Raw genomic sequence first — 12631 nt, forward strand, 5'->3', positions numbered from 1 at the left:
TGCCACCCCTCAAAAGGTTCATCACTAGTTAGCGGGGGCAAAGTTTTCTGGCCGCATGCACTTGGAGGCGTCAATCCGTGTCGTAGTGGGAAACGTTGTGTGATATGTAAAGCGCATGTGGTGTAATGTATGAGATAGAGGAAGTGTTTGGGAGAGTATGCTGGTCTACTCTCCATGTTAGTGTCACACTGAAAATGTCAGCAAAGGGGATGGTTAGGTAGCTAGTGAAACCGGAGCTCCAGCTCTCCCTATCACCAGCATTCCCATTCCCCATTGAATTAAAATATTTCAGGCAATTAGCCCCTCGGATATGCAATTCAGTCGACCGAACTTCCCTGAAAACCTGTATATGAAGCCAATTTTTCGACTCTTACAGAAGTAAAAAGTTTTATGCCACAGGTTTAGAGCTTGAATTTACACACCTTATGCTGCAAACCAGAGCATTTTAGACTGACTGGTTCATGAGCTATAGCCCATCAAAGTTGAAAAAAGTTACTCTTCCAGGCAGGGCGACTCCAGTTTTCTATGCGCCCCCACCCCATTTCTCCCTCATTCCTTCCCTCCCATGACCTTCCTCACCCACTCCCATCATCCCTCCTCTCTTCCTCCCCTACCTTTCCTCCCCCCCAACCCCCAGCCTTCAGAATTTTCCAACTAAATTTTTTTTCTTCAAACAGCATGCACAGTAATTATGTCGGTGTTCCTAACTCGCTTCAAACACCCTTCCCCCCCCAACACTTCTCCCCTCCCTACCTTCCCTCCCCCTGTCCCCTTTCATCATAGCTGTGTAGCTGGTAAAAAAAAAAAAAAAAAAAAAAAAAAAAAAAAAATCTTTTTCTTGTTCATACACACTCCAGCACCCTCTCCCCTCACCCCTTCTCCCCCAGTCGCCTCCCCTCAGAGCTGTATAATCAAGTAGCTGTTAGAATTTCAAGGGGAGAAAAAAGCTAGAGCAATCCCCCCCTCCCCCTTTCCATTTTTTTTTTTTTTTTTTTTTTTTTTTTTTTTCCCCAAACAATAGCATGCAAAATAATTATGTTGGAATTATTCACTCCTAACACTTCTCCCCTCCCCACTTTCCCTCCTCCTGTCCCCTTTCCTTATAGCTGTGTAGCTGTCAAAATAAAAACCATACATGAAAAAACATACATTCTATGTTTCGTGCCTTGGTGTATGCAATTACACAAGCAATAATCTGGTATTGAATGAAAACACGTGACATGAATAGTAACAATGATGTACAGTATAATACTCTAGGTGGGGGGGGGGAGGTAAGAGGTAAGTGTACGGGATACTACAGGGGGTGGGAGATGGGGGTGGATGGGGAGAGGCCTGGAAGGGTGATTCAGGGGTATAGAGGTGGGAGACAGACACCACAAGACAAAGAGGAAAGGCAGAGAGGGAGTACAGGGGTGTAGAGGGTGGGTAGGGGGGGATATAACCATCCCCAGGGAGACAGGGAGGGGGAAAAGGGGGGAACCACAGTGGCGTGATGGAGGATGGTGGGGGAGGGGGAGGGTGGGAGCAGGAGGCAGTCAGAGGTGAGGGAAGGGGAGAGGGAACAAAGGTATTGGGATAGAGGAAGGTGGCAAGAGGATGGTGGGGGAATCCCCCCCCCCACCACCACCACCACCATGGGTAGGGTCCCGGATCCTCCCACCTCCCTACTCAGGAGTTAGTTCTCATTGGTTTTCATCAAAATACATCACAATCAGGCCGAAGCCTAGTGTCCACAGTTTTTTACAAAGGCTCCTGTATCAATCATATTCGGTATGTAGCGAAATTCTGGAAAAGGATCGATCGATCCTATTAGTACTTAAGTGTGTTTTATCATTTTATTTAATTAAGCAGAATTTTTTAAATTCTCACTTCCAGGTAATTACCAAATTGAAAGAAGAGGGACATTCCAGCAAATTATCAAGTCAGAAGTTCTTCACAGAATCTGTTAATAAATTATTATTGAGGTAAGAGTCGGAATGATTTAGTGTCTTTGTAGGTTAGTTAAACTATATCCTTTTTGTGTTGAATTAATTAATTATACTAATAACCCCATGATCAGAAGAGTTCCTTCCTAATCTGAATAAAATATAGTATGTTGTTAAGAATTGTATAAAAAAAGAAGTGACTGCTATATTCATTAGGTTCATTTTTTTAATTGATTGATTTTTTGTTTCTTTGCAAGTTTTGCTGTTGTTTGCCTTGTAATCCCTGAACCTGATGACATTGTTTTTATATTATTTTGGGTACCAGACAGATTATGTGACACAATGAAAGTGAGACCTTTTGAAGTGAAGGAGTTAAAAGCTGTATCTACCTTTGCCCTATCCCCCCATTTTGAAGTCTGTTGTCTATCTATCTATTGCCAGACACCTTAATCCTGTAAGGGATGGCAACAAACAAATGGCCTTCATGTCACCTTGTCCAAGGCCATTTCACTGCCTTGCTCCCAGCTCACACCCCCTCTCTCTCATATACCTCTCCACTCCATCCCTCCATCTCATCCTTGGCCTCCACCTCACTCGCATACACACTCCTTGTTACTCTCTTGTTCTCCATCCACTCCACATGGCCAAACCACCTCAGTGTATTTCTCCTAATGCATTCTGTCACATCCACACCCCAGTGCTCCTTCACTTTCTCATGTGTCTGTCTCTCCATGTAACTCCACATGCTTCTCTCAAATAACTCATTTCCACTGCTCTCACTCTTGACTTCTGTCCTTCCAACAAGGTCCAAGCTTCACTTCCATACATTAGGATTGGTATCACAGTACTGTCATGCAGCAGCTTTTTTGTTTCCATGCTCACTTCCCTGTTGCTTATCACAGCTTTCAAGGAACCAGCAAATTTTCTTCCCTATTGTACCCTTTCAAGCACTTCATCCTCTAAACTTCCATCCTTACTCATCACACTACCCAAGTACAGTACTTAAATGCACTCACATTTTCCATTTCCTCCTCACCCGGCCCCACTTTACATCCAGTGGCTTCATTTCTCTCGAAGATCATAACTTTACCCTTTCCAACATTCATGTTTAGAGTCAGTTTCATACACTCTCTCTCAAACTCATTCAGCAACCCTTGCAGTTCCCATATGTCTTCATTTAACAATACAGTATCATCTGCAAACAAGAGTACAGAGAGTTTCCAAACATTGCCCTCTCTCATTAGGGTTGCTCCATCATCCACTGCCATACCTTGTAGCTCTTTTATAATCCCATCCACAGACAGATTGAACAACCACGGGGACATAAAACATTCCAGTTTCAATCCTATGATGCCCTATGAGGAGCATAGGGGCCCAGGGCTAGGGAAGTTGGTCCTGACATTTAAGATGAGAGTGACCAGCCTTACTCATCCCTGAATGGCATTACGTGAGCAGTAAACCCCAACCACTCCTTGGATATGAACGTTCACTGGCTCAGTCCGATTGGAGCGCCATAATTACCCACCAAACCACCAGGCGCCAAAATTTGGTTGTATGGTTACCACGCAACGTAGTAATGGTTTCCTGGTGTACAGGAACCATTTGGCTTGTCACTCAGTGTAGAGTCACCCATAGGCAGAAGGAAGAGGAAAGAATGAAGGAAAGAAAGATAAGAGGAAATGTGAAGTCACCTTTAGGCAGAAAGACGAGGAAAGAATGAAGGAAAGAAGGATGGAGGAAAGGAAAGGGCAGACACTCGAGGGCAGCACTGCATCAAGTGAGTGGATGGTGAGCAGTCCCACCTACCACAGCAGTTTCAATCCAACATTCAAATAGAAAAATTCACTCACTTCACTATCCACACGCACTGCGGCCTTAGTTCCCTCGTACGTATTCTTCATGGCATTCTGCAACTTCCCATTTACTTCATATATTCTTAATACTTTCCACATTCCTTGTCTATCCACCCTGTCATATGCTTTCTCCAAGTCCATGAAGGCTGCATACAACTTCTTTCCCTTCTCTAGAAACTTTTCCACCATAGACCAAAGAATGAATATCTGATCTGTACTACCTCTTCCCTTCCTAAAACGTCCCTATTCTTCTCCAACTAATTCCTCTTCTATTTCCCTAGCTCTGTCAGTAAGAATCCTACCATATACTTTTCCTGTTACATTAAAAAGACATATACCCCTGTGATTACCACACGCTTCATTTTCCCCTTTTCCTTTGTACAGGAGAATAATATTATACCCGACTTCCAATTCTTCGGGATTCTGCCTTCCTCCCAGGCCAATCTGCACATCTTCCATAGCCATTCTGTTGTAAGCTGAATAAAACTGCCTGGAAAGTGTGAGGGTAAATTATTGCTGTCCTAATGGTGAAGGAGTTTAAACACTTTGATTAGATAGAGCTCAGATACACAGAATAGTGTTTAATGGTGGTAACCAGAGTAAATAATGACAAATCTAATTGCACTAAAGGGAGAAAGAAATAAGTTCACCTAATCCGACTGTGATGTGGTCATCACCCTTCATTGTTTCATTGCCAATACAAAATACAGATTACAGACAGTACTTGATGCCCACATTATATTGTATCTCCCTCGTACTGCAACACACTTACCCACCTACACACCTAATGTACCACACCTTGACAACACAGTCAATTATTCAAAACAGTTTCAGCAAAAGATCTCTGGGTATGCCCAGCTGAAGTGACTAGTTTCATGCAGTCTGTTAGGTGTATCCCCAGATGGGGCAGCAGCAACAACAAGGCCACATATGCAGATTGCCTTAACTAAGTTAGGTAAAGTAAGTATTTTCTTGGCAAAGCATGGGATGAAGGGAGCGTGGTGTACATCAGTACTGTATACTGCTACCAAGACATCAAAGTATCTCTGTGTAATGAAGTCTTCCACCCTCCAGCATAGAGATGAAACTGAATAAGTATGGAGGTAGGAAGAAGACTCAGATCTACAATCACCTATCCCAGCACCTCCCTTGTGGAACCCAGACCATCGTTAAGCGAGCCAAGAACCTTTTATCAGAACGTCAAGAATCCAGGCTTAGGGAGCCACTGAAGAGGTTTGAGTCACTCACCATGTTTTTGTTGTAGTTTAGTTGTAATAGGAGCATTCACAAACTCCAAAAAGTTGCCAGTCTTCACCTGATAATTTGGAAAAAAAAAAAAAAAAAAAAAAAAAAAAAAAAATGCTGTTGAGTAAACTACGGTTTTGTGTTTCCTTTATAATTTGTTCATAAGTACAATTTTATTGACATATTTGCTCAATAAAATGAGGAAACAAAGCAACATTATGATAAAGTTTAAGGGAATCACTAAACTAACATAACTAACCATCTAAACTTCATGACAAATATTCTTTGTGGCTTAAAACTGATTACTGTACAGTACTTTCATTCCCAGCCATGTCTTTTATTATGGTTTTAATCATATAACACTTTGAGACATATATGTCTATATACAATACTAATATGAAGTCATTTGGCTGCAAAATATTTTAAAGAATCAGATTAAGATTGTATGCACACACCCATGCCAAGTTTTGCTGTTGTCTTCTGGAAACATCGGTACTTGGGATTCTGGTTGGTGGTTTCGTCTTTATATGATTTCGGCTTCATAAATTGCTCCTTTTTTATAATGAATAGTTGCTACATTCTATTCAGCATTTGCCAGATGAAACATTAATCTCTTTGATAACTAAATGTTAAGCATTTCAGATTCAACATGCAGTGAGACAGCTAATATTATGTGATGAATGCTAGCAGACCACTTGTCGTTTTATGCAGTCAAGTAACTTCTACAGTATTTTACTCTGTAAATCATATATAGAAAACTGGTATAATAACCAATGATTACAGGATTGAAAATTTTATGTACGGTACTCCTCATCACTACATATCATGGAAGGGATTTTAGAAAAGATAAGATTTTGCGACTGGGTAGTAGTTGACTGAGTTCTTAATTAAATTACTTGGCAATCACTGGCAACTCATGAGTTTGTGAACACACCCATTGAAGTGTGTGTTCCTGCAGAAATAATTTTTAATCACTTCATGTATCTTTGATGGCATTGATAATGGATGGTGATGGATGGAATATCTCAAAATTGTTGTATGCTAATGATGCAGTACTACTTGCAAATATCAGACAAGAACTTGGAAGACTAGTGCAGAGTTTTGCTGATGTCTGTGAGCATCGTGCCCTGAGAGTAAATGTAGAGAAGAGTAAAGTGATGGTTACTGAGAGAGAAGGTGACTCCCAGTGTGATGTTACTGTGAATGGAGAGAGACTAGAATTGGTGAGAGAGTTCAGATGCCTGGGTACAGTGATAGAAAAGAGAGGAAAATGTGCAAAAGAAGTAGAAAGTAGAGTGATACATGGAAGGAAAGTACATTGTAGCTGGTGCAATGAAGGCCTTGATAAGAAACAAAGGCTTGAGTGTTGCAGCTGCATGAGGCTTACAGGAAGGAGTGTTAGTGCCAGCTTTAACATATGGATGCTAGACTGTGGTGTGGCATGAAAATGTAAAGAGTGAGAGCAGTGAAGATTGGACTGCATATGTTGAGTACGGAGGATAGGCTACGATATAATGTGATTCATGAAAGATGCAGATTGAGGAAGTATGTGGACACCAGAATCAAAGAGAGTGTACTGAGATGGTATGGTCATGTGGAGAGAATGGATCACAATAGATTGGTGAAAAAGGTATATCTGAGCGAATTTGAAGGAGGAAGGAGGCGAGTTAGGCCAAGAAGGTGGAGGGATATGGTGGATGAGTGTGTGAGGAAGAGAGGTTTGGAAGTTGGTGAGGGTAGGGGACTGACAAGAGATTGAGCTGGCTGGATGAATTTTGAGGAGAAGTGCATGATCAGGGATTTTTGGCACCCCTTTTTAACATGGCAGCATCTGGATTGACTCTGTCAGATATGATTATATGAAGCTACAGAACGTGGTGAATGTTTGTGGTGTATCCGATAGAGCCAGGATTTCGGGGGCTTGAATGATGAGTGAATGGAAGTGTGGCCCATTGGATTGGGCAATTTTGGGCTGTCTGGATATTGCTACTCCTCACCCTGCCCTTAGATGGGAAAGGAGGTCCGGATGATGATGATGTAATATGAACTTTCCAAGATAAGTCCCGAGTAAATGAAACCCTAAGCATGTTGAAGGATGATGCAGGATTAAGCTGAATATTATTAAACATTAGTGGGTATACCTGTGGAAGATTTTGTCGGGTTGAAAGGTGTAAAATCTGAGTCTTTGATGCATTGTAACAACCAGATTATTTTTATCCCAGTCAGAGATACGAGCCAAGTCAGACATTAGGTTTGCCATAGCCTCATCCCTTGTTTGTTGAAGTAACTGCTGAGATGGATGTTGCGGGAATCGAATGTAAAGATGAAGGATGGAGTCATCAGCATATGAGTGGATAGGGTTAGATGTACAGCTTAGAAGGTCATTGATGAATAAAAGGAAGAGAGTTGGTGATAGGACAGAGCCCTGAGGAACACCACTGTTGATAGATCTAGAAGAAGAATGATGGCCGTCTACAACAGCGGCCATAGAATGACCAGAAAGGAAGCTAGAGATGAAGGCACAGATAGAAGGATAGAAACCGTAAGAGGGCAGCTCGGAAATTAAAGATTTACACCAGACTCAATCAAAAGCCTTTGAGATGTCAAGTGCAGTGGCAAAGCTTTTGCCTAAGTCCTGAAAGGAGGATGACCAGGAGTCTGAAAGGTAGGTGAGAAGATCGCCAGTGGAGCATCCCTGTCGGAACCCATACTGACAATCAGAAAGAAGGTTGTGATAGGAAAGATGCTTTAAAATTTTTCTAATAAGAACTGACTTGAAAACTTTTTAGATACAGGATGTTAAAGCAATTGGATGATAGTTAGAGGGTTGGGAATGGTCACCCTTCTTTGGGACTGGCTGAATGAGAGCAAACTTCCAGCAAGAAGGAACGGTACAAGTTGATAGACAAAGGCAAAAGAGTTTACCTAGGCAGGGTGTAAGCACAAAAGCACAGTTCTTGAGAACAACAGGAGGGACTCCATCAGGCCCATATGCCTTATGAGTATTGAGGCCTGTGATGGCAGAAAATACATCAGCTGAAGAAATTTTAATGTCAGCCATGATGAAGTCAGAGGGGGGAAGTGATGGAGGAACAGCACCGGAATCGTCTAAGGTGGAATTGGAGGAGAAAGTCTGAATGAAGAGATGTGGTTTATCAGTAGAAGAAATAGCTACATAGCCATCAGAGTTGAAAAGAGGAGGCATGGATGATGAGGTAAAGTTGTTAGAAAGGTTTTTGGCAAGGTGCCAGAAGGAGCGGGAAGAATTCGAGTTGGAGAGTTGAGAGCATTTAGTACGGATGAAATTATTTTTAGCAGAGCGAAGAACAGACTTAGCACGATTCCGGGCAGAAACGTATAAAAGATGCGATTCAGTGGTGGGTTGGCTCTGGTACCTTTTATAGGTCTTCTCCTTGTTGCAAACAGCATTAGAACAAGCATGATTAAACCAAAGCTTTTTTGCATTAGTCAGAGGATATGAGAAAGGACTGTATGCTTCCATGCCCGAGAGAATAACCTCTGTAATGCGCAAGGCACACTCAGATGGCTTTTGGCCATGGAAGCAATAATCATTCCAGGGAAAATCAAAGAAGTAGTGCCTGAGGGCCTTCCAATCCGCAGCTCCAAAGTGCCACAGACAACGTTTCTTTGGAGGGTCCACAGGCCGTACCGGAGCGATAGGACAGGATAAGGTGATAAGATTGTGATCGGAGGAGCCTAATGGAGAGTAACGATTAACAGTGTAAGCAGAAGGATTGGATGTAAGGAAGAGGTCAAGTATGTTGGAGCTCTCTCCAAGGTAGTCAGGGATATGGGTAGGGTGCTGTACAAGCTACTCTAGGTCATTAAGGATAGAATAGGTGTAGGCTTGTTCACCAGGTGTATCAGTGAAAGGAGAGGAGAGCCAAAGGTGGTGGTGAACATTGTAATCTCCTGGAATGGAGATTTCAAAGAAAGGAGAAATGGATAGAATGTGTTCCATCGTAGAAGTAAGATAGTCAAAGAATTTTTGATAGTCGGTAGAATTAGGAGATAAGTAAACAGTACAGATATATTTAGTCAGAGAATGACAGGAAAACCGAAGCCAGAATGTAGAGAATTCAGAAGAATCGTGTTCAGTAACAAGAGAGCAAGATAAGTCGTTTCATATATATACACAACAGCCACCTTTGGCTTTGAAATGAGTATAGAGAAAGTAGGAGGATACAGAAAAGAGTCTTCTGTCAGTTGCCTCAGACAGCTGAGTCTCAGTTAGAAAAAGAAGGTGAGGTTTACAGGAGAGGTGGTGCTCAGCAGAGTGAAAGTTAAAGGAAAGGCCGTGAATGTTGCAGAAATGAAGAAGTGAGTCAGACAGTGGTTCCAGGCAGCTCGAGTCGTCACCGGGAGAGAGGCTGAAGGTGGGGTGAGGCCACGTGTTGAGCTGCCATGATTTTTTTTTGGGGGGGGGGGTGAGTGTAGTGTGTACTGTCCATGTAGTTTGGTGTTGATAGTTAGAGAAACTTGTATTGGAGAGCATGCTGGCCTACTCTCTGTGTTACTGAGACACTGAAAAAGTTCAGCAAAGGGTGATGGTCGAGACCTAGTCCCGAGGGCTGATGTAACAGGAGCTCCAGCTCTCCCTGTCATCAGCTTTCCATCCACCTTGGGAGTACTGCCCTGCTTGACTGGTGCTACAGTCTACTCCTGTTGAATAATTTGCAGAGAGCTGAGTGTAGCAGCAGCAAGAAGATTGCTTGAATTTTAACATATGGGCTTGAGAGTTTGGCGTGGCATGAAAACAAAACATTAGGAGTTAGAATAGTGGAGATAGGGTTATTGAGAAGCATGTACTGTACAGCGCAGAGAGTGAGTAGGATAAGAAATAACATGATTCATGAAAGATATGGAGTAAGGAAGTCTGTAGACAACAGAGTTGCTTAGATGGTATGGTTATATGGAGAGAATAGGAATAAATAGGGTGGTGAAAAGGGTACATGTCAGTGAGTTTGAAGATGGGAGGAGACGTGGTAGACCAAAAAGAAAGTGGATAGATATGGTAAATGAGTGTGAGAAAAAGATTTATGGAGATGGATGAGGCTAGGAAATTGACAAAGAATTGAGCTGGTTGCATTAGTTTGATGCAGAGGAGTGCATGACAAGGTTTGGAAACCCCCCCTTTTTTTTTTTTTTTTTTTTTTTTTTTTTTTTTTTTTTTTCCCCAGCAGATGATTGCAAAGCTGCATTTGGAAGCTGTGCCTGTGAGGTAGAGTGAGGTTTATGGAGGTTTGAATGATGAGTTCATGAGTTTGTGACCCATTTTAATTGGTTATGTTCTTGATTATTTGTCCATTTTTTTTTTTTCCTCTCTCTCTCTCTCTCTCTCTCTCTCTCTCTCTCTCTCCCTCCAACCTCAACCCACCTGTGGGAGGGAAAAACAGGCAGGATGATGCTGGTAATGTTCCATATTTTGTATATTATCTCAAATGCATTATTTCTGTCAGTAGTTTACAGGGCAGTTGTTTCCATTGACATGAATAGCATTTTGCACTCCTTAGATGAAGCTTATGTTGCTCAGTCATTTGGTCAGTTCTTCTTAACCAATATGCTCATATCTTAACAGACTAAAAGAAGCAGTGGATGCTGTGCTGCCACCTCTGGTGGAGCAACATGCCCTGGAGTGTCAGAGAGCAGCAGAGTCAAAGTGCGTAACCCGTCCTTCTTTTGGCACATAGCTGTAGCTTATCCATCTCTCCTGTGTTCATCTCATATCAGCCACAATTAATCTTTCATCTTTCTTTTCAGCTCCCTGATTACTGTCTTCTTTTTGTAGTTTACAATTCATGTTGCCTTCCTTGTGCCTGTCATCCCACCCATCTGTCCCTGTTCCATTGTCTAATCTTTCACTTCTTATGCCTCAGTTCCCATTCTGTTTTTATAGGATTTGACACTTTCTTCTTACCATTTACTCTCATTCATCGTTCTTTTATGTTATCTGGTTTTTATTTCTCCATAGCTGTATGCAGGTTTGATTAGTAACTTTTCAGTGTTTGTATAATTAAGAGGATGCTCTTCAGTAATTGTACATTGATTTAGGTATATGACTCACGGAACAGTTTTACTCAGATATTGCATCATGTTTGTTGTTTTATTAGGTACGGTATTGTTATGTGGCATTTAACAGAAAAGGTTTCAGTAATTTTTGGAGGAATTTGTAATTGATATGTTTTATTTTGCTTATGATGCTGAAAATGTTTTTCATTTTGACTTCATGACAGTCAGCAAACTCATAATATATCAAGTTCACTAAAATTGTACTACACAAACATTTGCTGCTTCAATTCAAAAACAGTAATGCTCACCAATACTTTCACTGATTATCGTAACTATTGTATAGAACTGAAGCACAGATAGCTCTCAAGTCTAAACTTTTTTGTTTTTGTTTTTAAGCCACACAGCAGTTTACAGAAATTAAAATGTACAGTAAGATATGCATTATTGCTAAAGAACCAGAGATACTCTTAGTATTATAACAATCTTGGTTTTGTAAGCCATCACTTGGTAAATTCTTAAGACCAGGCCCTTTGCTGCAAGTGATACCCCTTACTGTATCTAGAGATGGAGTTCAACTTCATATAATACATTTTATTTTTTATTTTAAGTTCAGGGATGTACGCCCAGCAATCTTGGATAATGTAAAAACATTCAACGTATGTGCCTCTCTGAATGTGCCGTGTTTATGGATTGCAAGATCCCCTTCTGACTTACTGTGCATTTTTGTATTGTGGACCTGCCTCATGAGCATAGCTTGATAGCAGACGGTATATGGATACTATTGTGTGACAGCTACTGGTAAATTAGGGAGCGTTTGGATTAAGCAATACTGTATTGTTATATGTTTTCTTCTTTCTATTGGCTTTTTTCAGAACTTATTTTATGCGTCAGTTCTATGGTATTCCGTGTATATATTCCTTTTTTTTATCAGGAAGCATTATGTTTGTTTTTATGTATTCTTGCATTTTTTAACTATGAACTGTAGGACACAAAATTCTTGTAGTACGAGCAGTTTTAGGTTTTCAGATACCAGTGATTCTCATTGTCAGAATGTGGTGAAGAATGTCAGTTAAATTTTTACTTTACTAGAGATATTGGCCAAAAAAGAAATTACTGAATTATGAAACTGATACCGTATATTCTGTATTCGTTTGGAGAAGAAACATTTGGGGTAATCAGAAACAATGAATATTACGTATATTCAGCTAGTATTTTTTAACACAATGCCTGCTGTTTCATGATGTTCCTCTTGAAAATGCCTGGTATTAATTTCCATATTTTGACAAATCAGCTTAGTGGCATTATATGGACTTTGACAAACTAGTAACAAATGCTCTTATTATTTATGCCAAGGTGATGCCAGTTCACTGAATGAATAATTTTGTTTCACCCACCAACAGCCCCCAACAATACTGGGAGCTGTATTATCACTTCTGGTAAGGCGCCCCTCGTTGCTACCCACTCTGTTTACCACCTTGCTACTCATGGTGACTGGGAACGTGTGCTGGAACCAAACTGAATAACCTGGTTGTGTGTTCCCTTGTAGTCCTCTAATTCCTTTGGGTGCCTGACACTGGA

At 41.2% G+C, this 12631-nt stretch overlaps 1 protein-coding gene across 1 annotated transcript in view; it reads left to right on the forward strand.

Moving 5' to 3' along the window:
* Nucleotides 1-12631, forward strand: part of LOC145413785 (uncharacterized) — an 89384-nt gene that overhangs the window by 44439 nt on the left and 32314 nt on the right. Inside the window, exons 9-11 of the mRNA XM_080283439.1 lie at nt 1876-1964; nt 4853-5011; nt 10623-10703. Coding sequence (XP_080139565.1) covers nt 1876-1964; nt 4853-5011; nt 10623-10703 — 329 coding nt within the window. The remainder of the gene's footprint in view (nt 1-1875; nt 1965-4852; nt 5012-10622; nt 10704-12631) is intronic.

This window comes from Coenobita brevimanus, chromosome 97 (assembly GCF_032717465.1).
Source record: "Coenobita brevimanus isolate Jiangsu-jjx chromosome 97, ASM3271746v2, whole genome shotgun sequence".
Taxonomy (NCBI): domain Eukaryota; kingdom Metazoa; phylum Arthropoda; class Malacostraca; order Decapoda; family Coenobitidae; genus Coenobita; species Coenobita brevimanus.